This window comes from Camellia sinensis, chromosome 6 (genome assembly GCF_055761805.1).
Source record: "Camellia sinensis isolate YWXY chromosome 6, ASM5576180v1, whole genome shotgun sequence".
In the NCBI taxonomy this organism is placed as follows: domain Eukaryota; kingdom Viridiplantae; phylum Streptophyta; class Magnoliopsida; order Ericales; family Theaceae; genus Camellia; species Camellia sinensis.
In genome coordinates this window covers 137,871,355-137,897,283 of record NC_138966.1, presented here as the reverse complement: position 1 = coordinate 137,897,283, position 25,929 = coordinate 137,871,355, and the positions used below count along the sequence as shown (strand labels likewise).

Sequence of the window (25,929 nt, the reverse complement as noted above, 5' to 3'; positions counted from 1 at the left end):
AATCATTTTCAGATTAGACATATAAAAAACGACAATGCTACGTAGCTCAAATTTTGTGGCTCAAAAGTGGCTCAAATGGCCAAAACGACGTTGTTTTGAGTACAGAACAACATAAAAATGGCCAAAACAACGTCGTTTTGGCCATTTGAGCCACTTTTGAGTCACAAAATTTGAGCTACGAGACATTTTCCTATAAAAAATAAGGGAGGAAAAAAAAAAAAAAAAACTCATATTCAACACATAAAAGCTGAAATGTATAATGTAAGAACATGAGATCAACAAAACTTCAACTTCTCCTACTGTATAACTTTAGTAAGTATCATGATCAACGTGGAGCTCTTAAATAAAATTGTTATATATATGGGTATTTAGAATAATGTCTCATAGCTCGAATTGCATTTGGGCCGAATGGCTCTAATGCCCAAAATGACGTCGTTTTGGATATTTTTTTTTTTCGCCTTTGTTTTGTCTGTGAAATAGACAGAAGAAGAAGGAAAAGAGAAGAAAAAGACAATGAAAAGAAAAGAAGGATAATGAGAGAAAATGAAGAGAAAAGAATGAGCAAAAATAGATCTAAGACATATCTGTAAATCTGTGTGTATACACATAGAGTGGACGGTGATCGGCGCTGGTGGGTGGCTCTCTCTCTCTCTGCTAGTGGGCGGCTCTCTCTCATATATATATATATATATATATAGATCTGTGTATACACAGATTGATTGTATATTGTGAGGGTTTGTGAGTTTTGGGTATACTTTGTGAGGATATGTGTATACACAGATTCATTGACCATTTTTGCTTCATGGGTTGTGTTGAAACTCAACCAATGGTTCATGGATTGTTCATTGATTGCTTGAAATTTTTTGGGTTTAATTGATTGCTTGAAATCGTGGGTGTTGAAATATTCTGTGGGGGTTGAAATGTGTTGAAACTCAACCAATGGTTCATGGGTTGTTCATTGATTGTTTGAAATTTTCTGAATTTGTTCATTGTTTGCTTGAAATTGTGTGTTGAAATATACTTCATTTCTCTTTCTTCTCTCTTCCTCACTTATCTCTCTTTATCTCGCCTCTCTGTTTCAGACAGAAAATAAAAAGGGAAAAAAAACTGCCCAAAACGATGTCGTTTTAGGTAGTTGAGCCATTTAGACCAATTGAATTTTGAACTACGCAGCAGCGTTGGGGTATTTATGTATTGAACTTAAATGAGACCCACAAATCTCTTTGAAATAGAGATTAAAAAACAAAACCAGTATTTGGAGACATTCAAACTCATTTCAACTTCGGCAATGATCGATGGAAGCACCGATTGAAATCATAGAACACTTGCTGGTGAGTCAGCAACAAAGGTGGTGCCGATCAACATCGGTCGTTCCTTTCCCCAACTTTGCCACTTCTAACGCTGGCACTCTTGCTTTATTCTTCTCTTTGCCGCTGCCGGATTTCTCTCTCTAGGGCTGGAGTGAAGTGAACTAAGAGCTTCTGTATTTTTTTCCCCACCAAAACGACGTTGTTTTGATGAAGGAAAATCTCAACCCTCCACCTCTTTAGTAGGACAGGTGTCCCATTCAAAGCTTTCACTGTAAAGGATCACTCTACCATTTCACTCTAGAGGATACTGACGCATGGAGGGGAACTATGCACGTGGCCAAACCCTTTGGAATTAAACCATTTTTTTTTAATTTTATCAATAAAATACTTTATTAAAGTGATTTGTACAATTTATTTTGATTTATTATCTATCTATATTATTATATATATAAACATATGACTTGATATTTAGGCCAAGTTTGGCATAATTGAAAAAAGACAAAAAGTCAAAAAGTCACTATCCTATTTAAGTCACATCATCTTATTTAAGTCACATCACCTCTCTAACACATCACTTCAAACTCAACCCAAACCCAATCCATATTTTATAAAAAGTCAAAATATATACTTATTTTAGTCTTCCCAAACTAAGCCTTAATAGTACGAAGACTTGTTGTTCTATTACCTAATAAATTTTCTTATCATAGAATAAAATATATATTATTTAAAACTAAAATTTTAAATTTTATTAAAATGTAAGATAGGATATATTATGATATAAATGAAGAAAGGATACCTAAGAACTTAAAAAACCGGCGTCAGTCAGCCTTTAAACCACCGTCCTCGCTCCCCTCTCGATACGATAGATGAATTCAATACGCCGTGAAACCAGAGGCAGCCTGGTACCAGCCCAGCCAAGCAGTTCCGTTCCGTTCAATTCTGCGAGCGAGCTCTTCGGAATGGAAGATCGGGAAGATTTGAGGTCGATACTACCGTATTTGCCGGTGGTTCTCCGATCGTCGACATTGTTCTGGCCCTCGCAAGTTGTGGAAGCTCTCAAAACTCTGTCAAGAGGTCCCCAACACAGCAGAGTCGACTCCGGTGAGGTTTTCTTCATCGCCATTTCTGATCTCAGGCACTCCCTCTCCCTCTCTCACTCGGAACGCCTTGCCTCCACCGCTGCCGATGGCTACGCCCTCTTCTTTGACGACGTAACTAATTATCTTCTCCTTCGCTTCCCCTATTTTCATTCGATTTTCTGTTTGTTTCCGCATAAAACTATGAAAATTAATTTTCACTCGTGTTTTTTAATATTTGGTTGTATAATTCAAACAATGTAGTAATATTTTCACTCGTGTTTTTTAATATGTAGTCGTAAAATGTTTTTCAATTTTACATTTTTTTTTTTCTTTCTTTCTTTATTTTCGGCCCAAATATGCTTGTTTTTAGTTGATCATGGAAAATGTTTATTATTATTGACTATGAAAAATATTTTCAGTTAGACTTTCATTTTATGCTGTACCAAATGCAAGAAAATGTCTTAAGAGAATTTTACAATTCAGGTAGGAAGGACCAAAAATAAAAAAATAGCAAAACATGGGAGGTGCAACTCATAACCCTTCCTTGTTTGTGTAAATATATATATTTTTTTGGGTCTGTTGCACTAAACTATAATTCCCCCAATGTTTTGTGCCTCAACAAATAGAGCACTAGTTTTGTATCATTTTGCTTTGTATCTAAAATTTAAACAGTTGATGTTTCGTATCATTTTACTTTGTGTCCAAAATTTAAACAGTTGATGTCCCGTGCTGAGGCGGCAAAATGGTTTGGAGAGGCAGTCCCGGCAATGGCAAATTTGCTATTGCGGTTGCCGTCTCTGTTAGAATCTCATTATGAAAATGCAGATGGTAATGGCGGAAGAACTAGTCTTCGTATCTTAGAGTCACAAGAACAAGGGATAGTTTTCCTCAGCCAGGTATATGCTTATTTGGTATTCAATTATCAGATTGAAGCCTTTGATTGCATGCATAAATCGCTGCCCATCATTGTTTTATTTCATTTGTGGTAATTATATCACTTTACTAGATATTCTGTATGGTTGGTTACTTTAAAATTCTTGAAATATAAAATTTTGAAAATTAAAAACGAACAACTTTGGCAAACCATAATATGCCCAGAAAGAATCCTTATTTAGCCTGCTCAGTAGCAAAGCTTGGTACTTGTTACTAACTAAGATCTAATAATTGTATAGGGTATATTTTTTTGGATAAGTAATATTATAACCAAAAAAGAAGGATATACAATGAAGTTTAACACATCTTTGTAGGGAGCACAAAATAAACAGAACCAAACTACTCCCATCAAAGGACACAAAACTAAGCCTACAGAAGATATAAAACAACTTTCACAACAAAGAGGACTCAAAATTTCCGTATAGCACTTTTCAGGTTATGAAGTTTCTTTTTGAGTTTTCTTCTATTTTCCTCCTCAGTGGTCTCCCCATTACTAGGGTCACTTGGAGATGGACTCCCTCTATGATTTAGAATATTCATTTGGTACAACAACTCTCCACTCAATTAGGGTATACATCTAATCCTAGAGAAAAAATAAATTTTCACTCCTGTGTTTCTGTTTGTCCTTTTATTTTAGATGGCCTTATTTTTTTTTTTTTTTACAATGTCTGTTGTTTTCAGGAATTGATCGGTGCCCTTCTTGCATGCTCCTTCTTTTGTTTGTTTCCAATCACTAATAGAGGTGCCAAACATCTTCCAATGATCAACTTTGATCATTTGTTTGCGTATGTAACTGACTGTTGGCTTCTTTATTTTTATTTTATTTTTTAAATGTCTTGTGTATGCAGGATAAAAATAATGGCCTTGTTTGGTTTGTGTTTCTCAAAAATTTTTGGGAAAAATTCTCTACAAATAAGTTTTCAAAAGTAATCAAATCAAACAAATTTTCCCAAAAAAATTTCTCAAAACTTGTTTGGTTTACAAGTTTTCCAAACAAATATTTCTCTCATACACATCAAATCAATCACTTTTTCCAAAACTCTCTCTCAAAATAATTTTCCAAACATCTTTTGAAAAAAATCAAATCAAACCAAACAACTTTTCGTACTTTTTATCTCTAAAACTCATCTCCCAAACTCAAACCAAACATACCCAATGAGTTTGAGACATATGTATGACAATAACGTTGTATATTCTACATGCTTTCCTTTGCTTAATTCGTCAAAATAGTATCTTATAAGAAAAAAGATGTTTTCTACAGGTCATAATTATGTGATATCATTACTTAGTGTCGGATTTGAGAAGTTGAGAAAGTTCCTTTCTATGGACAATATATTTGTAAAGGCTTCTCTCTCTGTTTTAGAGGGGATGGGGGTGGGGGGATTCAACAAGACAACTAAAGGACTTAAGCTAATGACATTAAGGTTGAACAAGTAACCAAACACATCACTAGGCCACTAAGGACAGTGACAATGTAAAAGAAAAAAAAGCTTGTTCTCTCAAGTTGAGTTCCTCAAAGCCAATTCTGTGGGTATTGACCCCCAAGGTGTCTATATTTAACTGTTAGTTGCCTTTAATGGAAAGTATTACATTTAAGTGAGGATTCTGCTTTTGATTGTGGCTCCTTGTTGTGTTAAAGGTAGTACAATGCCAAATGTCAAAAGTGAAGATTATAGCCAGAACAGAAGGTGCTGAAGAGCCTAAAGCACATAATTGCAAAAGGATTGAAATAAAAAGAAGAAAATCTAGGGAACCACCTTTGGGCACCACCTCTAGCCATTGACAACCACCTTTGGCCACTACCTCCCACCAGCAACCAGCTTCAGCCACCTCGTCTCACTTGTTTTCACAAGAAGTTTTTGGACATGTTTGTACAAAACATATTTTTGTTGTCATTATTACAAAAAATAAACAAAACATGTTAATGATCTTATAAACAAAAAAAAGTGAGGGAGCATAATAGATTGACCTTTCAAGGAGTAGAGCAGTCTCTATATAGGCTTAAGTGTTGTTTTTGGCTATTTTGTATAGTTTGATAGGGAAGAAGGTTATACTTATTTTTTGAAGGAAAAAAAAAGAAGAGAGTAGGTGTTCGCAATATTGTTAAATGATGATGTTTTACCTGAATGTTTAAAATTTTATTAACAACATGCATTGGTCATCTATATAAACTAAGAAAGGTGCAGTATTTATTTGGCTTTGTTGATTCATATATGAGTTTTGTGCTATCATATATGAATCGATCAATTTCTTTCTTCTCATATCAGGAAAATAGGTTCATTTCATATTCATGTGTCTGCAGGAGTCTCTATGACAGTTATAATGAAATGCAAGAGAATAAAATAAAATGCATCACACACTATTTTGAGAGGATATGCTCCTGTATGCCTGTGGGTGTTGTCTCCTTTGAGCGTAAAGTACTTCCTTTGGAAAATAGCTTTCCTTGTGTTTCTTATCCAAAGGCTGATTTTTGGAGCACGTCTTCTATTCCTCTCTGTCGTTTCAAGGTAACAAAGGAACATATATACTTGTTTAATTTGTGTGTACATTTTTGTTGGTTTAGTAACCCAACTTTCAATGGTTTACTGGAAAGATATGATGTTTTTCATCTTTGTTGTTGTTGTAGGTTTATAGGTCTGGCTTGATAGAAGATCAATCTTGTGAAGCTCTTGAAGTGGATTTTGCTAACAAGTATCTTGGAGGTGGTGCTCTTCACAGGGGTTGTGTACAGGTTTGCTTTCATGGAAAAGATGGACCCTTATTCTGATTATCAAATTATTTGGTCAATTAGAATTGTTCTTGACTTGTACTTGTACTACTAGCCTTGTTTTATTCTCCTGAACGTGTTCATGAAACCAGATTTAATTCAATTTCACTTACCAATGAAATAACACTGATTGATTGCAGAGTTTAAGAAAAATTTATCACTCAATTTGCTCAACTCAACAAGCCCCAATCTAATCACATAAATGTTGGTAACATTTCCAGTTGCAGCTATGAAGGCCATGGGAGTTTCATGCCACTAAGGTCCAACCAATTTTTGAAAGGGGAATATCCAGAAATTTCTTAGGTGGTGTTAGGTTGAGGACTAAGAAAGGTTTCATAAAAAGTGTTAAAACCTATCACCTACTTCACCCACTTAAACCTACTCCACTAAACCTAACCCACTACACCACTACCACCTCACCTACTCCACTAAACCTAACCCACTACACCACTACCACCTCACCTACTCCACTAAACCTAACCCACTACACCACTACCACCTCCACTTCACCTACTCCTTACCTACTACACACTCACCCTCTTCTATATATAGGAATCATGAATCATTGTAATATATATCAATATATCAATCAATAATACAATTCTCTATTTCTCTTTATACATTGAATTTTAACATGGTATCAGAGCAGGTTTAGAGCCTAATATTTTCGCTTCCCCGGCGGGCGGCAACCTCACCTTAGCCGCCCGCTGGACCTCAACCTAATCCGCTAGAATTTTCTACACATACTGTTAGAATTTACCATAAACCTACCACCACTACCACCTCACCTACTCCACTAAACCTAACCCACTACACCACTACCACCTCACCTACTCCACTAAACCTAACCCACTACACCACTACCACCTCCACTTCACCTACTCTCCACCTACTCCCAAACACACTCCTATATAATAGGAATCCTTGTAATTGTAAGAAACACAATACAGATATCAATCAATAAATCAATCAATAAATACATAAATTTTTACATGGTATCAGAGCAAGGTTAAAGATCTTAGTGTTCTTCGCCTTCCGGCGGGCGGCAACCTTGCCTTGACCGCCCGCCGGGTCTCAACCAATTCAAACCTCTCTCTGTTTTCAAATCTCTGCTTTTACACGGTCTAAGATATGGATAGTTTCCTCTTCAACTCGAAATCACCAAAATCCTTCCCAGAAACTTCCGGATCTGACGATTCCGGAGCAACGTCCTCCTTTTACAGCTTTCCTCCGGTGATCTTCGATGCTTCGTCGTCAGGAATCTCTCGGCTGAATGAGATTCGCCGGACCTCAACCAACTTGAGGCTCGCTCTCTGGCGCTACAAGCCTCCTCCTAAGGCGCCTCCAAGGAATCACCCACTATTACTTTTGTCTGGAGTCGGTACGAATGCAATCGGATATGATCTCTCTCCTGATTCATCATTTGCACGTTACATGTCCAGCCAAGGATTTGATACATGGATTCTTGAACTTCGTGGTGCTGGGTTGAGCACTGAAGGAGTGAGATTTGCAGAGGTCAAGGAGCCTGTCAATGCTATTTCTGAGAATATCAATCCAGAAACAGGGGTCTCTCCCTCCACAGGTGAAGGGACAGCGAGGGTTACTAAATCTGAAAAATCGCGGTTGGTGACCAAGTTGACTAAAAGTTTAATGAATTTGTCAGAAAGACTCTATGGCTGGCTAGATGAAGGTTTATTAGTGGCAGGGAAAAATTCTGTTATTGCTAGCCAAATCAGGGATTTGCGCCAAAGGCTCATAAATATCATTGAAGATGGTGAACAATCTCCTTCCTTCCACAGAACTCCCACAGAGGCATATATGTGATTCATACACACACACCCTGTTTCTCTCATTGATGGTCTAACTTTTTATTTTTTTATTACTATTATTATTATATCACATCCTCCCTGCACTCCTGTTCCACATTCTGCCCAACTTGTGGAATCTTGTTGCAGTATGAGTGGTGGTCTCTGCAACGCACATGGGGCACCCACTCAATCTCTCTCCCTCTCTCCTCACGGACATACACTGGTCACCCACTCAATTTCTTTATTTTTTCTTTTATTTCCTTTACACCAAGACAACCATGTGACTTGTCCCCTCTCTCCTCTGTTTCATTCCCAATTCATTATTTTTATTTATTTTTATTTATTTCTTTACACCAATTTAAAAAAAAAAAAAAAAGAAAAAAAAAAAAGAAAAAAAAAAAGAAAAAGACGAAGATGACTTGCACACCAAACTCTTTTTATTCATGTCGGGGCTCACCCCGATCACCATTTTACACCCAAAAAAAAAAAAAAAAAAAAAAAAACAAACAAACAAAACACCCACACCCACAGTGGGATTTTTCTTCTCTACTCTGCTGCAGGTCTCTTCTTCTTGCCTCCGTCCTGGACGGCCCTTGACGGTGTTGCCTCCGTGCTTCCTTGACCACCAAGCAAGTTGCCTACTCCCTGCTCCTCCACTGCAGCATATGGCGGCCCTCCAAATCGGAACATCACGGTGGCCTTCCGCTTCAGCTCCTTATTTTCTGCTTTCAGCACACTTATCTCTGCTCGCGCATCCTTATACATGCGTTGGAGCAGAGCCAGTTGGGCGTTTACATGCTGCACCTCATTTGTCCTACTCTGCAGCCGGTTCGACAAATTTGTGACCGCCGTCATGCTTTCCACACATGCCTTCAAAGTATACTGATTGGCCTCCACATCTGACTGCACTGCCATTCTTTGCTCTACCGACCGCATCGGAAAGTTCAACGGAGCAAACTCCGGGGCGCTTGGTTGAGTTTCCAGTGCCACCGCACCAATTCTCTCTCTCGTTGACTCGTTGAGGTCGGGAAAGAGGGTGAGCAGCCCTCGGGAAGACGATGAAGCCATTTTCTAGGCAACAGAGTGTTACACAGTATCTCTCTCAGAACTCTCTCTCAGAAAACAGAGTGTTACAGAATCTCTCTCAGCAATCTCTCTCAGAATATCTCTCGCAGGTTTTTTGCCTCAGCCTCAGCCTCCGTCTTATAGCCGAGGCAGCCACGCGCATCGCGCGCCTCTTACCACCAGCCGACAACACGGGCGCGCAAGCCAAGGCGCCCACGTGCCTCGCCATCATGTCCGGCACATCTTTTTATGACATGGGCGCGCCTTTTGATGGCCCGTCTTTTGATGGCACGCCTTTTGATGGCACGCCTTTTTATGGATTGGGCACGCTTTTTGATGGCACGCCTTTTGATAGATTGGGCACACCTTTTGAGGGTGCGATTTTTTATTGGTCCGACAAGACTCTGTAAACTGTCCCGACATAGATTCCGGTTAGTTTCTACAAGGGTCCGACAAGACTCTGTAAACTGTCCCGACATAGATTCCGGTTAGTTTCTATAAGGGTCCGACAAGACTCTGTAAATTGTCCCAACATTGATTCCGGTTAGTTTCTACAAGGGTCCAGCAAGACTCCGTAAACTGTCACAACAACTGTCACAAAACTGTCTTCTACAACGGTCCGACATGACCCCATAAACTGTCTTCTACATCGGTCTGACACCACCATACAGTGTCCTGTACAACGTTATGACACCACCATACAGTGTCTTCACCAATGGTCTGACACGACCATACAGTGTCTCCTATCCTTTTTATTTTTTATGTATTTTCTTATTTTGTTCCTCTCTTCAAACTCAAGTTGGTTAGTTTCTATCCTCCTTGAGTTTGCGGGGGGCTGTTAGAATTTACCATAAACCTACCACCACTACCACCTCACCTACTCCACTAAACCTAACCCACTACACCACTACCACCTCACCTACTCTCCACCTACTCCCAAACACACTCCTATATAATAGGAATCCTTATAATTGTAAGAAACACAATACAGATATCAATCAATAAATCAATCAATAAATACATAAATTTTTACACATACCTTGAAATTTATTCGAGTCCACCACCACTGCCCCTCCTCTCACTGTTGACCTTAACCCGTCGCTGCAGTCTCTTCACCCTGATCAACGGCTGGACACACACACACTGCCGGCACCATCGCAGCCACCTTCGGCATGGCCAACCTCATCGCCCGCCCCTTCGGCGGCTTCGCTTCCGACTACTCCGCCAGATTCTTCGGCATGAGAGGCCGCCTATGGACCCTCTGGCTCCTCCAAACACTCGGCGGACTCTTCTTCTTCCCTGTTTCCTCATCTGTGATCAGCTGGAAATCCAGGTTCAGATGCTTGAAATTGCGAGTCAGCTTCCCTCTAGGTCCCTCCACTTCGATCATCTTCGCCTTCATTTTGATCTTCACCCCATCTGGGATGTCCATGGTCTCCGACGACAACATCGTCTTCATCTCGCACACTCTCTCTCTCTGTATTGACATTCAGGGAGAAAGACAGACACACACACATGGGCTAGGTATGGTCTGCTTGATGAGATCCAAAACAAGCTTGATTATGTCTTGGCCCTTACTGTGGAGGAAGTTGGTGTTGCACGTGGATCCAGCTTTCCCGCCGCTCACGTTGTGGTTAATTCACTGTTTTGGAAATACTGGTGGTGGTTTCTAAGTTCTGTGGGCTGCATGTTCTATTATAATATATTATCTTATTATAGTATGATATATTATATTGGCCATTATCTATCCAGCTGGTTTTGTAAGCAAAAAAAAATAAAAATAAGCATTGGTATGCACCATGTGCTGGTTCCACCCACGTTCTTTCACTTTTCTTTTATTATCTTTTTATTATAATATATTTTCTTTATCCTTACTTTTATTTTATTTTATTTTATTTTTTTCTATCTTTCTTTTTCCATCCCTATTTTATTATTATACAACTCGTTAGTGAGCATCACCCTTTTTCCATTATCTTATTATTATTTTTTATATTCCACCAAAAAAAAAAAAAAAAAAAAAATCACACCGATGTTTTTCATATGCCCATCCACAAATATTTTTTTTTTCTTTATCCATTGTTTTATTTTATTTTATTTTTATTCTTAAACCAAACAACAACACAAACCACCATTGTATTTTGAAAACCATGGGCTCCTGCCCAACCAACATCTTCCCATTACAAAAAAAAAAACAAAAAAAAAAAAAAACAACAAAACAACCACATCCATAGTGGGATTTTTCTTCTCTACTCTGCAGCCGGTCTCTTCTTTTTGCCTCCGTCTTGGACGGCCCTTGACGGTGTTGCCTCCGTGCTTCCTAGACCACCAAGCAAGTTGCCTCCTCCCTGCTCCTCCACTACAGCATATGGTGGCCCTCCAAATCGGAACATCACGGTGGCCTTCCGCTTCAGCTCCTTGTTTTCTGCCTTTAGCACACTTATCTCTGCTCGCGCATCCTTATACATGCGTTGGAGCAGAGCCAGCTGGGAGTTTAACTGTTGCACCTCATTTGTCCTGCTCTGCAGCCGGTGCGACAAGTTTGTGACCGCAGTCATGGTTTCCACACATGACTTCAGAGTATACTGATTGGCCTCAATATCAGTTTGCACCGCCATTTTTTGCTCCACCGACCGCATCGGAAAGTTCAACGGAGCAAACACAGAGGTGTTTGGTTGAGGTTCACTGGCCACCGCACCAGTTCTCTCTCTTGTTGACTCATTGAGGTCGGGAAAGAGAGTGAGCAGCCCACGGGAAGACGAAGCCATTTTCTGGGCAACAGAGTGTTACAGCGTCTTACAGAGTTTTTCTCTCAGCAAAGGAAGAGTTTTTTTTCAGAGATTTCTCTCAGTTTTTTTGTCTCAGCTACTGCCTAAGCCTCAGCCTTCGTCTTGATTAAATAGCCGAGGCAGACACGCGCATCATGCGCCGCTCGGCGCTCGCCGACAACTTGGCACGCCTTTTGATGGCACGTCTTTTTATGACTTGGGCTCGCCTTTTGATGGCACGCCTTTTTATGGATTGGGCACGCCTTTTGATGGCACGCCTTTTTGAAAGATTGGGCACACCGTTTGAGGGTGCGACTTTTTATGGGTCCGACAAGACTCTGTAAACTGTCCCGACATTGATTCCGGTTAGCTCCTTCAAGGGTCTGACAAGACTCTGTAAACTGTCCCGACATTGCTTCCGGTTAGCTCCTTCAAGGGTCCGACAAGACTCTGTAAACTGTCCCGACATTGATTCCGGTTAGCTCCTTTATGGGTCCGACAAGACTCTGTAAACTGTCCCGACATTAATTCTGGTCAGCTCCTTCATGGGTCCGACAAGACTCTGTAAACTGTCCCGACATTGATTCCGGTTAGCTCCTTTATGGGTCCGACAAGACTCTATAAACTGTCCCGACATTGATTCCGGTTAGTTTCTACAAGGGTCCAGCAAGACTCCGTAAACTGTCACAACATTGTCTGCTACAACGGTCCGACATGACCCCATAAACTGTCTTTTACATCAGTCTGACACCGCCATCCAGTGTCCTCTACAACGTTATGACACCACCATACAGTGTCTCCTATCCTCTTTTATTTTATGTATTAATCTATTTTCTTGTTTTGTTACTCTCTCCAAACTCAAGTTGGCTAGTTCCTATCCCTCTTGAGTTTGCGGGGGGCTGTTAAAACCTATCACCTACTTCACCCACTTAAACCTACTCCACTAAACCTAACCCACTACACCACTACCACCTCACCTACTCCACTAAACCTAACCCACTACACCACTACCACCTCCACTTCACCTACTCCTTACCTACTACACACTCACCCTCTTCTATATATAGGAATCATGAATCATTGTAATATATATCAATATATCAATCAATAATACAATTCTCTATTTCTCTTTATACATTGAATTTTAACAAAAAGTTAAAAGAGCAGCAAATAAAAGCTTTAAACCCTCAAAATACTAATTGAGTCAAAATTCTTTCTTGGTTCTTACTCAGGCATTGTTGATCCCCATAGTTTAATTGTGTTTCTGACTTATCCTTAACGTTGTGTTTGGTTCATGGATTTGGGTAGGGATTTGGAAAGGAAAAGGGAAAATATAGGTGAAATGTGAATGAAATATAATTACATTTCATACTCTTTTTCCTTTTTCCCTTTTCCCTTTTCCCTTTTCCTTTCCAAATCCATGAACCAAACACAACTTAAGTGTCTCTGTGTCTTCTTTGTCTTTTTTATTCTTGCAAACTTTTTACAATCTCTTTGACCATTATCTTTGAAAGCTTTTTCAAAATTGGACTATTGATATTTCGGTGTCATAATTATCTTGTGTAGGAAGAGATCCGTTTCATGATCAATCCAGAATTAATTGCTGGCATGCTTTTCTTACCTTCCATGGCAGATAATGAGGCTATAGAAATTATAGGTGCAGAAAGGTTTTCAAATTATACAGGGTGAGTACAACTCACTAGATTATGATTGAGAACATTTACTAATGGCTGTCTAAACATTACCATTTGCTACATTGTTATCAATGGCACCTCAAATGTATCCATATTATGTCTATGATTCAGATTGATGCAGCATTTGTAGTTGATAACGATTTGATGCAGCATTTGTTGCTGGAGTGTCTTCGGGCATGTTTGTCTATTGAGTAAAGAAATACCACCAATTTGAACCCTAGCTGGACTATCCTTCTCACCATCAATTTGTTATAAATTGAGGTTACACTTACTGATAGCTTAGACAACTACCTTGCAAATATTGTACTAGTGGCAACTTGGTTAGTCCAGACACGACACTACCAAATTGGTGTTATAAAAGTAAACAGTCAACCACCTTCTCTTGGCAGATTATGGTCAGGTCTTCTTCATTCCCTTGTTGTCTGGGGATTGAGAAACATTTTGGGTTCCATCGAAAGTAGCTTTCTTTGTGTGGACAACAACTCATGTTTTTTTTTACCATTGATAACCTGGGGAGGAGGGATTTTTTCCCCTTCCTAATTGGTGTTGCATGTGCCACAAAGATAATTAATCAGTGGATCACTTGCTTTTTCGTTACAAGGTGGTGACAGAAATTTGGAGTTGAAGTTTTCCATTTTTCATGCTGTCTGAGCTATACCGGCCTCAATTTGTTTGCTCCTTCAGTCTTGGGCATGTGGGTGCTCTTCCAGGAGGGTCTTAAAAGCTTGGAAGGTGGCACCCATCTGTTAGATGTTTGAGTGCGTGACGCAAATGGAATAAGCATACTTTTGAGAAGTTAGAGTCGTCATTATGTATTATATAGTTGTATGGAATCCATAGATTTTTTGTGAATCGTCAGTCGCTCTTGTAGATTTTTTGGGACAGATCTCTTTTGGCGAGACGTAGTTTGATTGAATAAAACTAATGTACAGAGATTATGTCATTTCTGGCATGTTTTGAATATATTTTACTTACATCAAATAAGAGATAATAATAATGAGAATAATTTTCAAGTTTGTCAACAAGAATTCAATTCATGAATTCTTTTTCTCTCCAAATGTCTAGTAATCTTATATTCCAATGGCTCTCAACTAATCCATCAAAGTGGTACAGGTATGCTTCTTCATTCCGTTTTTCTGGTGACAATGTTGATAAGAGGGATTTAGATTTAATGGGAAGACATAAGACGAGAATCGTTGCGATTGATGCACTATGCAGGCCAGGAAAGAGACAATTTGGACAAGAATGCCTTCTCCGGTATGTAAAATTTTGGTTTATGTTATTTTTTGCTGTTATTTGTGTATTTATGTAGATGTATTTTTGTAGACATGCATTTTTGTACATACTGGAGCCAAATTCATTATTCAATAGTGATATTTCTAGTACACTGTATAGAAAGGGTTCATTATTGATGTCGGTCCTGCACATTTTGAGTGTTTGGAGTAGTTGATTGTATCTTCTCTTTTGGCTGGTATTGTAAGGTAACACCTTATCCCAAACCTCTAATTTAACCATTGCAACCCATAGGGTGGATTATCTTTCAACGATATATGGATATAGGTGTAATAAATAAGAATTGACTGGAAATAATAGGTCTTAAGGTAAGCAGTCTGAGATTGAATGATTTACATTTAATTCTCATTAACAGGAATAGACTAGTAATCAAGATTCAAGTGTTTGGTTTCTTTTTTGAGAGAGGCTTCTCCCCAGTCATCTAAATGACTGGATCGTCCAGTTCAGGTCCGTGGGCACAACTCCCATTTGATGATCCAATCTGTTTATTGTTTAGGTCTATGTGTGTAGATGACATCATGTGGTCACAATTATTGAATCAATTTGATTTTCTTCATGGACGATATAAGTAGAGGCCTACAACTAGAACAAATCGGATCATCATAATGGGGCCTGTGGTGGGCCCATGAGCCCGGATTGGACTGGTCTAGACATGCCCAACCCTTTGATTTTTAGTTTTAAATTTTTATTATTTTTATGGTTGAAGAGATCTGCCAATGGAATTAGCCCATGGTGAATGAAAACTTGAGTCGAGTGCACAATGGAGTGGGGTAATTGACTTTTACCTACCTTACTGATACAAAACTTTTCTAAGATGTAGTTGACTTATATAATAGTTTGGCTGAAATAAGAATATATAGAGATGGATGACTGTAGGCCAAAACGGGAACAAATTAGAGACTGACACATACTTGAAACAGTAGAGGTGCCAAATGAGAAACCAATGAGAGAAGTTATATTAAAGATTGAATTTAATTCGTGATGAACTCAGATTTGAATAATGGGTTGTATTTTCAAGTGGATGACCATAAGTCTAGTTTAATAACAATGGATTTGTTTCTGACTAGATCGGTCCTGATTATCCCCATCTAATTGTGTGAAGGATCATAAAAAGCATTCAAAATTGATTTCTTTTGTGAGTGGTGAAATAGGATACATGTAGTTAAATAACCAGGATAAGTTTTTCTTGACTTATTTCTTTACCATCTAAATGATTTGGTTGTTTGTATTTAGATCGTCTGTACAATTGGATTGCATTAAAGGCATTTGCATAGCTTATTATTGTGTAGGTATTGATCAGTAACTGTGTCACTCCAAGTTGCTCGTTTAAACAGGGAGATTAACAAGGCGTTCTGTGGCTTTTTCGGTCAATCTAAATGTCAGCAGTATCAGAGACTGTTTCAAGATGATAAATTTTGCAGAGATCAGATTGATCAAGATGTTAAAGGCCTCATAGGCATATGCAGGGATTCTCATTTGGTATTGTTCTTTCTCTCAAGTTCAATTTGAATAAAAGAATATTGGGAAAAATTCAAAAAACCCCAATGTTTGACCCTTGTGACAAAATAAACCCCAAAGTTTTAAATCATGAACTTTTAAAATGATACCAATTCCAATCATCCGTCAATATTTGTTAACTAAAACTAACGGTGAAGGGATAAATTTGCCATTACGCTCCACCACCTCACTGCCTCCCTGCCACCACAACAACCCCCTCCATCTTCTCCCACAATTGCCACCATCACACCCACTATCCCCTTGCCCCGCAACTGCTGGAGAGAGAAAGAGAATGGTGATGGCCCCACCCTATCTCCCCCAGCCACCGACACCCCGTCCCTCCCCTTTCCCTGCAGCTGTTGAAAGAGAAAAATACAGAGTTGAGAGAGAATAATTGGAAAAATAAATGAAAACCAATTTGGGAACCCTGAATTGGGGGCCTCTGTAGCATTTTATCTCACTGTAAATACGGATGTGTAAAAAATACTGTATTATTGATTGATATTGATTGATCTATTGATACTTTTTCTGTCTATTACAAATGGTTCCTTATATAGATGTAGGTGTAGTGGATGGTGATAGTGGTGTAGTGGGTTAGGTTTAGTGGAGTAAGTGAGATGGTAGTGGTGTAGTGGGTTAGGTTTAGTGGAGTAGGTGAGGTGGTAGTGGAGTACCAGCCCCCCGCAAACTCAAGGAGGATAGAAACTAACCAACTTGAGTTTGAAGAGAGGAACAAAACAAGAAAATACATAAAAAAAAAAGGATAGGAGACACTGTATGGTCGTGTCAGACCATTGGTGAAGACACTGGATGGTGGTGTCATAACGTTGTAGAGGACACTGTATGGGGGTGTCATAACGTTGTAGAGGACACTGTATGGCGGTGTCAGACCGATGTAGAAGACAGTTTATGGGGTCATGTCGGACCGTTGTAGAAGACAGTTTATGGGGTCATGTCGGACCGTTGTAGCAGACAATGTTGTGACAGTTGTTGTGACAGTTTACGGAGTCTTGCTGGACCCTTGGAGAAACTAACCGGAATCAATGTCGGGACAGTTTACAGAGTCTTGTCGGACCCTTGTAGAAACTAACCGGAATCAATGTCGGGACAGTTTACAGAGTCTTGTCGGACCCTTGAAGTAGCTAACCGGAATCAATGTCGGGACAGTTTACAGAGTCTTGTCGGACCCCTAAAAAAGGCGCACCCTCAAAAGGTGTGCCCAATCTTTCAAAAGGCGTGCCATCAAAAGGCGTGCCCAATCCATAAAAAGGCGTGCCAGACATGATGGCGAGGCACGTGGGCGCCTTGGCTTGCGCGCCCGTTGGTCGGCTGGCGTCAAGAGGCGCGCGATGCGCGTGGCTGCCTTGGCTATTTAACCAAGGTTGATGCTGAGGCTGAGGCAGAGACAAAACTTACTACAAAACCTCTGAAAAAACTCTGCGGTTGCTGAGAGAGAAACTCTGTAATACGCTGTAATACTCTGTTGCCCAGAAAATGGCTTCGTCTTCTCGTGGACTGCTCACCCTCTTTCCCGACCTCAACGAGTCAACAGGAGAGAGAACTGGTGCGGTGGCACTGGAACCTCAACCAAGCGCCCCGGAGTTTGCTCCGTTGAACTTTCCGATGCGGTCGGTGGAGCAAAGAATGGCAGTGCAGTCAGATGTGGAGGCCAATCAGTATACCTTGAAGTCATGTGTGGAAACCATGACGGCGGTCACAAATTTGTCGAACCGGCTGCAGAGTAGGACAAATGAGGTGCAGCAGTTAAACGCCCAACTGGCTCTGCTCCAACGCATGTATAAGGATGCGCGAGCAGAGATAAGTGTGCTGAAAGCAGAAAATAAGGAGCTGAAGCGGAAGGCCACCGTGATGTTCCGATTTGGAGGGCCGCCATATGCTGCAGTGGAGGAGCAGGGAGTAGTGATCATGCCCAGTGGAGTGGGAAACACGGAGGCAACACCGGCAAGGGCCGCCCAGGATGGAGGCAAAAAGAAGAGACCGGCGGCAGAGTAGGTCGGTGGGTGGCCGTCTGCAGAAAAGAAAATAAAGCTGTTGTTGTGGATTTTTGTTGTTGTTGTTGTTGTTGTTGTTGTTGTTTTTTTTTTTTTTTTTTTTTTTTTGTTGTGTAAAATGTGGATCGAGGTTGATCCCGATATGAATAAAATGAGTGTATTGTGCAAATTTGTAAATTGGTGGCAATTGTTTTTTTTTTTTTTTTTTTTTTAATAAAGTGAAAAAAAATAAAATAAAAATAAAAATAAAAGAAAGAAATAATAATAACATATTTAAAATAATAATAATAATAATAATAATAATAATAATAATAATAATAATAATAATAATAATAATAATAATATGTTTAAAAAGTGGGGCGGTGGAAAATGATGATTTTGGGTGTGAATAAAATATTTGATGTGTCTATGGAGGTGGAGTACCCACGTGAAAGATCTTTAGGCATGTGGGGTGATTATTAGAGAGAGAGAGAGTGACAGTGTGGGCTATGTCCCCCCTGTGTTGTTTGCTCTTTTCTTCTGTATTCTCCTCAAGAGAATCTAGGTACTTGAAAATCTTTGAGTCTTCCTCGCTCAACAGCAGAACAACACCACCAGTAACAGCAGCAGTCTCCGATGGTGGCTTCCGATGGAATCAAATCGATCTCCCGAATACTAGTAGTAGACTGATACTTGGAACTACTACTACTTCTACTATTACTCTCTCCAACATGAAACTCCACTTCAACTTCCTTGCTCACCACCGAATCTGCAAACGAGTAATCTTCTTCTGGAAAATCAACTCCAGTGCTATCAGTTCTCGGAGTAGATCGAACCGATTCGACTAACGATTCGGCTTCAACAGGTCCAGTATGTGAAATTAGGATATTACGAAACTCGTCCTCGAGCCTAGCCATGGCGATCTGCATCGCACCATTGACCTTGTTCTGATCATCGGTCACAGTCACCGATTCCATCGATCGTTGAAGCTCATCAACGGCTTGCAAGTATCGATCGATCTCTTGACGATCGGAATCGAAGATCATACGCTCTCTGGCTTCCTCCAACGCCGTGGAGTCCCACCGGAGGATGATTTTCTTGGCTGATTCGATTGCTCCGGCGGTGTTTTCCGGCGGCTCCATAGTCGGAAATTGGTTCGATGACTGTTGCTGGTGGTAATACATCTGCTGCTTAATCATCCATGACTGTTGTTGTTGTTGGTATTGAAGGTGGTTCTGCTGGTGTGGCTGAACTACGCTCGTTGCTGGTTGCATCATCGTGAAAAACCCTAGCTTAGATGAGAGAGAGAAGGTATGTATAGAAAAACTCCAACGGGCAGCGAAGGCAAGGTTGCCCGCCGGCTGCCCGCCGGGGGAAAACAATATATAGGTCTAAATCTTATTGCTCTGATACCATGTAAAAAATACTGTATTATTGATTGATATTGATTGATCTATTGATACTTTTTCTGTCTATTACAAATGGTTCCTTATATAGATGTAGGTGTAGTGGATGGTGTGTAGTGGATGGTGATAGTGGTGTAGTGGGTTAGGTTTAGTGGAGTAGGTGAGATGGTAGTGGTGTAGTGGGTTAGGTTTAGTGGAGTAGGTGAGGTGGTAGTGATGGTAGGTGATGGTAAATTCTAACAGGATGCATTCTACCAAAGTACCCAATAATGAAAATTTTGGCTCAAATATGCAATTGATATAAGAATCGTGGATACAATAGACCGCATCATATCATCTTTCGAAAGAGTACTACTAGAAAGACAAGGCAAATAAGGCATTAGCCTTCCCTTGCACTGATGTAAAAAGAATCATGGATGAAAGAATCACAGCCCTCCTACTACCAACTCCTATTATTACTAATAGAAAAAAAAGGAGAAAAAGAGATCACCCTCTTTACTTAGACAAGACAACTGCATTGATCACTGTTTGAGCATTTCTGTATAACTCCAATTTCTTTGCAAGGTTAATACGCCATTGCATTATTGCTGGATCCTCATCCAATGAGCCCAACTGTTTAGCCTACAAAACAATTTGGAAAGATAAATAAGCAACAGCCACCCTGGTCCTCCCCTTCCCCTGAGAAACCCCTTCCCTCCCCTTCCCCAGCATTGGCCGACTCCCCTCCCTCCTCCTGTGATAGATGCCCCCCTTCCCCTTCCCCTTTTCCCGAAATCTGGAACCGTCTTCTATTAAAAGGAACAAAATAAAAAGAGGAGAGGGACCAATAAGAATTATGTATATTGACAAAATTGTCCCAATTCCGTCAAGACTACTTAATGAATATTGACAGATGGTTGGAATTGGTATCATTTTAAAGTTCAGACTTTAAATTAATAAAATTAAAATGCATAGTTTAATTTGTCACAAAGGTCAAACCCTATAGAATATTTCCATCACTTGATGTTTTTGCCTTGACAAAGTTTGTGCTGATGAACTTTAACTGTCACTTCTTCATTGAGCTTGGATTTTCATAAATTTTGGATTTTTTAATATTTTATGTGTCAAGTTGCTTGCTTGATTGTTTTGTACTTTTCTGTAGTTGCGCGAAGCACCATCGACTTCATCTGAATCAAATCAAGGAATGTTTGGGGACGAAGCGAGAAGGACTTCTGAAGAAACGTATAGTCAGCATGTGGTCCATGAAGATAAAATAGGCATTGTGACGGGGAATTGGGGCTGCGGTGCTTTTGGGGGAGACCCTGAACTTAAGGCCACAATTCAATGGCTTGCTGCTTCTCAGGTGATTTTCTCTGCTGCCTCCCCTTTTTTTTTTTTGCTGTGGACCTCCTATTAATTTGGCACCTCAATTACTGCTCATTGTAACCAACAAAGTGTTCTGAAAATTTTCAGGCATTAAGGCCTTTCATCTCTTATTACACATTTAGTGTGGAGGCATTAGAGACTCTTGACCAGGTACTTCTTTCTGTCTGAAGCTGTTAAACTTTGAACTTCCTAATCATTTCTGATTAAGCCAGTACTACGATTTTATATTTGTTCCATGTTCAGTGGGGAAAAAAAATAGTTCATATTTGTTTCAGTATGCTATAAATGTCCTTTCTGACTTTAAAATTATGGACGGACCCAGTTAAATCAGTATTTGCCAAATTGCCACCAATAGTGTACCACACTCGTCATTTTGATGCATATTAATGGTGGTAATTGTGAGATACTAGTAAGTAAAATCTATGCCCGCTAAAAAGATAGGTGGTTTTAGCATTTAATTTGCACTATGCTGCCTTTATATCCATTTCAACACCTGTTGCCCCTAAGGGTCAAAATTATTATTTTGCCCCTAAGAGTCCAAATTACCAATTTACTGTTATCTTCAATTTACCAAATCACCACTAAGTGTCAATTATCATTTTACCCCACTCCTTCGGAGCATTAAGCCAAAAGATGTGGCTTGCGAGCTTTACAAAATATTTAACTGAACTTTTGTTTTTTTGAAATGCTTATTTTGCTTCTCTCACTAGCAGCTGACCTGTTTGTTTGATATTGTCGGGCAGGTTACTCGATGGATTCGGTCCCATGAGTGGACAGTCAGAGAACTATGGAATATGTTGGTAGATTACTCATCTCAGAGATTGAAAGGAGAAACTAACCTCGGCTTTTTCAGTTGGCTCCTTCCATCACTCTCCACGTGTGATGCGGTGATGTTGGATGTTCCTCAAACTCTGTAAAAAAAATTTATCTTCTGTATCTCAATCTTTGTGTATTGCCTCTCTTCTTTGGGTTCACTTTTTCAGCATAGTTTGTATTTGTTTCTTTTTACATGAGCACTCACTTAGATTTTCTATTTCCAAGTATGTATCTGGGATATTAGGAGATAAACAATTGCGAACACTTGCCTACATTTCTGTGCTGCTGAGCCAAATGGATTCAAATGGAGGTTTTTTAAAAAAAAAACTGTACTCTTATTTGATCTCCTTTCTTTCTTTCTTTCTTTCTTATTATGATTGCATATATTCATAAAAAGAAGAGATGAACATATTTACTTCATATATGCCAGCTCCCTTTTGGTTTCACTTCCTGAATTGCTGATGATATTCATTAGATCAGGCCTGGGGAAATATTTGCAGTTCAGTAGTTTACCTGTTTTCCTTTTTCACGAATTTGTTACCACTTCTTGCTCTTAGGGCTTAGTGCACTTGCGAGATTTAAGTTTTGGCAGATAGAAATGTTTGGCTTGGTGTCATGGGAATACTATAAGAATTTGAATGGCTGATATGAGCAGTTGAATAGACTGGAGTTGGCCATCTAAACCTTAGCTGCAGTCCTGCGAAAAAATGCCAATCTTGGTGTTTTTTCGCATCAATTATGTACGATAATTTAAATTCACGATCTCTTGAGATAACATCTTTTTTTATTCTTCTATTAACATACCCTTTGACATTACCTCAAGGGTCTAAGTTCGTTGATGTCCTGAAGCGAACCAAGTCAGTCGAGCAATATTTCTTCCCAAATTCAAAATAGAAATCTTTAACCCCTTCACTTCTCTAAGATTGTCTAGCTTTTTTATTTTCCAAAAAAATGGCATTAGTACATCACAGGGCCTGTTTGGTGCACCTTCAAAGAAGCTAAAAGCACCTCTCCCACTGCTTCTCAATAACTAGCATTTTCCAGCTATTTCAGCCTCATAAGCTGTAAGCAAAATTACACCAAACACTTTGGCACAGATTCTAAAATTAAAAAATTAAAAGAAAAAAACTACAAGTCCATAAGCTATACCAAACAGCCCCATAATCTATCGGACTGGGAAAAAATTAGAAATGACAAGATAATCACCAGACATCAATTTATTCCATTCGACTACAATTAAGGTAAAGTTGAGGAAAAAATTCAACTTTACCATAATTGGCTTTAGGCTTCCAAGAAATTAGTTGTTGTGAAGGCCGCAACAGCAAAAGGCTTTGTGGTAATGGAAGCGGAAGGCAAATAGCTGGTAAGGGTTGGAGCCATCGAACTTGCAATCAGCTACACCCACCGTTCTCTTCTCCTTCTTCCCTCCAAAAACAGTGAGGCATTTCCCACTACTATTAGCGACCCAAAATCTGAATTCTCGGTGATTTAAATTTTTGGGTGGGTTGATGGATTTCCAGTCTGTCTCTGCTAAATTTTCCAGTGAGCTCAACGAACGAAGGCTCACTTTCCCGTTCTTGTCAACAGTGAGGTAGCTTTGTCGACCTGAGCATTTGTCCATGTAGTTGCAGCATCTGTGCTTTCAAGCAAGGAATAGGATGGGACTATGTTAGGCCGCTTAGTTTTCTCTACTGAGAAAGTAAGCGATTCAACAATTCAAAAATAGTTTGGACCATCCGAGTATGGAAACAATGTATAGGTGGCTAGGGTGATCCCTATTCCCCTTTCTCAAAGCCCCTCTTCTATGAAGCATAGATACAAATACGACAATTAGACAAAATTTATAAATAGGATACAAGTACCGCCATGATACATTGAAAATAAAATTTTAAATTTTTTAAGTTATATCATACATGAATTCAAAGAATACTTGCAAACCATTATTTAGGAATTAGATATTAGTTTCTAAAATGCAATAGTCAATATGTTCTTTAAAAAAAAATTAATGGATATGTTCATTTGATAAAACCTAAAAGAGTGTAGTAGTGTTTTAATCTTACTATTTTCTTCTTGGTAAGATAAGAATGTATCAAATAAATATTCTTGCATTTATTCTAACAATTATACTCTAATAATATGCAAAAATTATTATAATTTCAATTTCATAATAATTTGGATATGTGACCTAGAGTGTCCGAAAGTATTTGATACTTTTCAAGTTAATATCAACTATCAGATACGTTTAGGATGTATATCCTGGGAGTATCAATATCCAATACGGAAAGTATCTGTGGTTCATAGCCCCCCCCCCCTCTCTCTCCCTTTGCCTCTTCACAGGAGGATCTAGACAGAGGAGGATTCAATCTCTGTGTAGGGCAGGGCAGGGCAAGGACAGTCATGATTTGATTGATTAATGAGCTTGTGATATTGTGCTTCCTAGGCCTGGATATATGATTACAAGCCATGCAGCTTGGATCCATTTCAGGCCAAATATAATGATATTATTATTTAAAACCATGATTGGTCCGTTAATTGTAGGGAAAGGCAATATCAACAGATTTGTACATTTACAGTTAGTTAGTTATATCTGTGATAGCCGGAAGCTGAACCAGAAGTAGATTCCCAGCCATAATAAGCATTATATTTGTCAGACTCGCCGCCTTTAATATTTGGTACCGAGTAAATACCTGTCTTTTGAACTGATGTCGGACTGTAAGGCACCAGCAATAAGAGAGTCATCATATCCGGTCATATGAGGGTAGGCTTCACTTGCAGGTCATTGGCTGCTTGTGTCACATTTAGAACACTGGCTGCATAGCCCGTCGCTCTTGAGATGTCCAGCACCAGAAGCAGTAACAGCAACAAGGCCAAGAAGAGTATTTGCCATTACCAGCATCAACATGCCGAAGTAGAGACAGTATGTTTCCATATTTTTATTCTTCCTCCGTCTCCCTCCCTCCCTAATCTCTATTGAGGTTTCAATGTGTGTGGGTATATATATATATATATATGTACAGTAATGTTTCTATTCTTGATAGTATCAACTCTTTGAATCTAACTTGCTGACGATTCCTTAGTAATTAACCAATGATTATTAAATGGTTGGCTCTTGTTCTTATTCAATAACTTTAGTTTTTGGTTCATAGATGTTTACAGCCATTCCATGAGCTGTAGAGCTGTTTTTGGTTCTATTATAGGCAAACGATTTTAATTTCCTTCTCTTATTTTTCTTGTTTATTCTTGGTGTTTTTTTTTTTTTTGACCGTATAGCTTTATTTTGGAATGTGAACACAAACTTGTCCAATTAATATTATCATGGGATTGATGCCTCGATCAGACTACATCCCGGGCCAGCCATAGGCCTTAGCGGCTGAGCAAGAAAGGGCTCAGAGTGAGCAGCTCTTTTCTGACAAAGGTAAATTGAAAACAAAAAAAATAAAAAACAACAACAAAGCTACATACCAACAACAATAAAAAAGAACATACAATCCAATAAAACACTTGAGCTAGATAGAGCCATTTTCATGGTTTCAAAAGAACAGATTAATCTGTTTCAGCCAAAAAATAAAAATAAAAATAAATACAGCAAAAACTCTTCTCCTATTTGCCTTTGATCATTAAGTCCCTAAGCTGTTAAACACAGGACATAGTACACTTGTGCCTATTTTTGTTTGGTTGACCACTTCATATACATCTCTCCCCCTCTCTCTCTCTATATATATATATGTGTGCGCGCGCGCGTGCGCACGCACGCAGAGTGAAAACTAAATTTGCACATTGCCTAAAACCAACCAATAGTCCACCCACATCACTTTTAACATCATCATCCATGGTTTAAGAAGTATATTGACTTCACTTCAACACTTTTACGTTGTGTTTGGTTGAGAGATTTTGGAAGGGTTTGGAAAGGAAAAGAGAAAAGGTAGGTGAAATGTGAATAAAATTACATTTCACATACTTTTTCCCTTTCCATTTTCAAATCCCTTTCCAAATTCTACAACCAAACATAGCGTTACTTGTCATTTTTAGATCAACCAATGACTTGAGTTCCCAAATGGAACCTAGCTCTAGCCCAAGTTTTTTATACTTAATTTTCTTGATTCCAATCCAGAGGCCTAATTCGGAGGCATATGCCTTTCA

At 39.2% G+C, this 25,929-nt stretch overlaps 1 protein-coding gene across 2 annotated transcripts; it reads left to right on the top strand.

Moving 5' to 3' along the window:
- The first annotated feature begins 2,069 nt into the window (after positions 1-2,069).
- On the top strand, positions 2,070-22,061 carry LOC114314308 (poly(ADP-ribose) glycohydrolase 1). Of its 2 annotated transcripts, XM_082872642.1 has the most exons (12): positions 2,128-2,521; positions 3,106-3,285; positions 3,802-3,891; positions 4,004-4,107; positions 5,625-5,829; positions 5,949-6,053; positions 13,294-13,412; positions 14,535-14,678; positions 16,049-16,193; positions 20,750-20,950; positions 21,061-21,123; positions 21,717-22,061. In XM_082872642.1, the coding sequence occupies exons 3-12, from the start codon at positions 3,832-3,834 to the stop codon at positions 21,888-21,890; spliced, it is 1,320 nt and encodes a 439-aa protein (XP_082728768.1). In that variant the 5' UTR covers positions 2,128-2,521; positions 3,106-3,285; positions 3,802-3,831; the 3' UTR covers positions 21,891-22,061. The 2 variants fall into 2 exon arrangements, with proteins under 2 accessions (XP_082728767.1, XP_082728768.1); XM_082872641.1 differs by lacking the exon at positions 3,802-3,891 and having other exon boundaries at positions 2,070-2,521.
- The last annotated feature ends 3,868 nt before the right edge of the window (positions 22,062-25,929 follow it).

Coding starts and splice junctions, on each gene's coding strand:
- LOC114314308 (XM_082872641.1), top strand. CDS start 2,177: ATGAATTCAATACGCCGTGAAACCAGAGGCAGCCTGGTACCAGCCCAG. Junction 4,108..5,624: donor AACTTTGATCATTTGTTTGC/GTATGTAACTGA, acceptor ATGTGTCTGCAG/GAGTCTCTATGACAGTTATA. Junction 20,951..21,060: donor AATGGCTTGCTGCTTCTCAG/GTGATTTTCTCT, acceptor GAAAATTTTCAG/GCATTAAGGCCTTTCATCTC.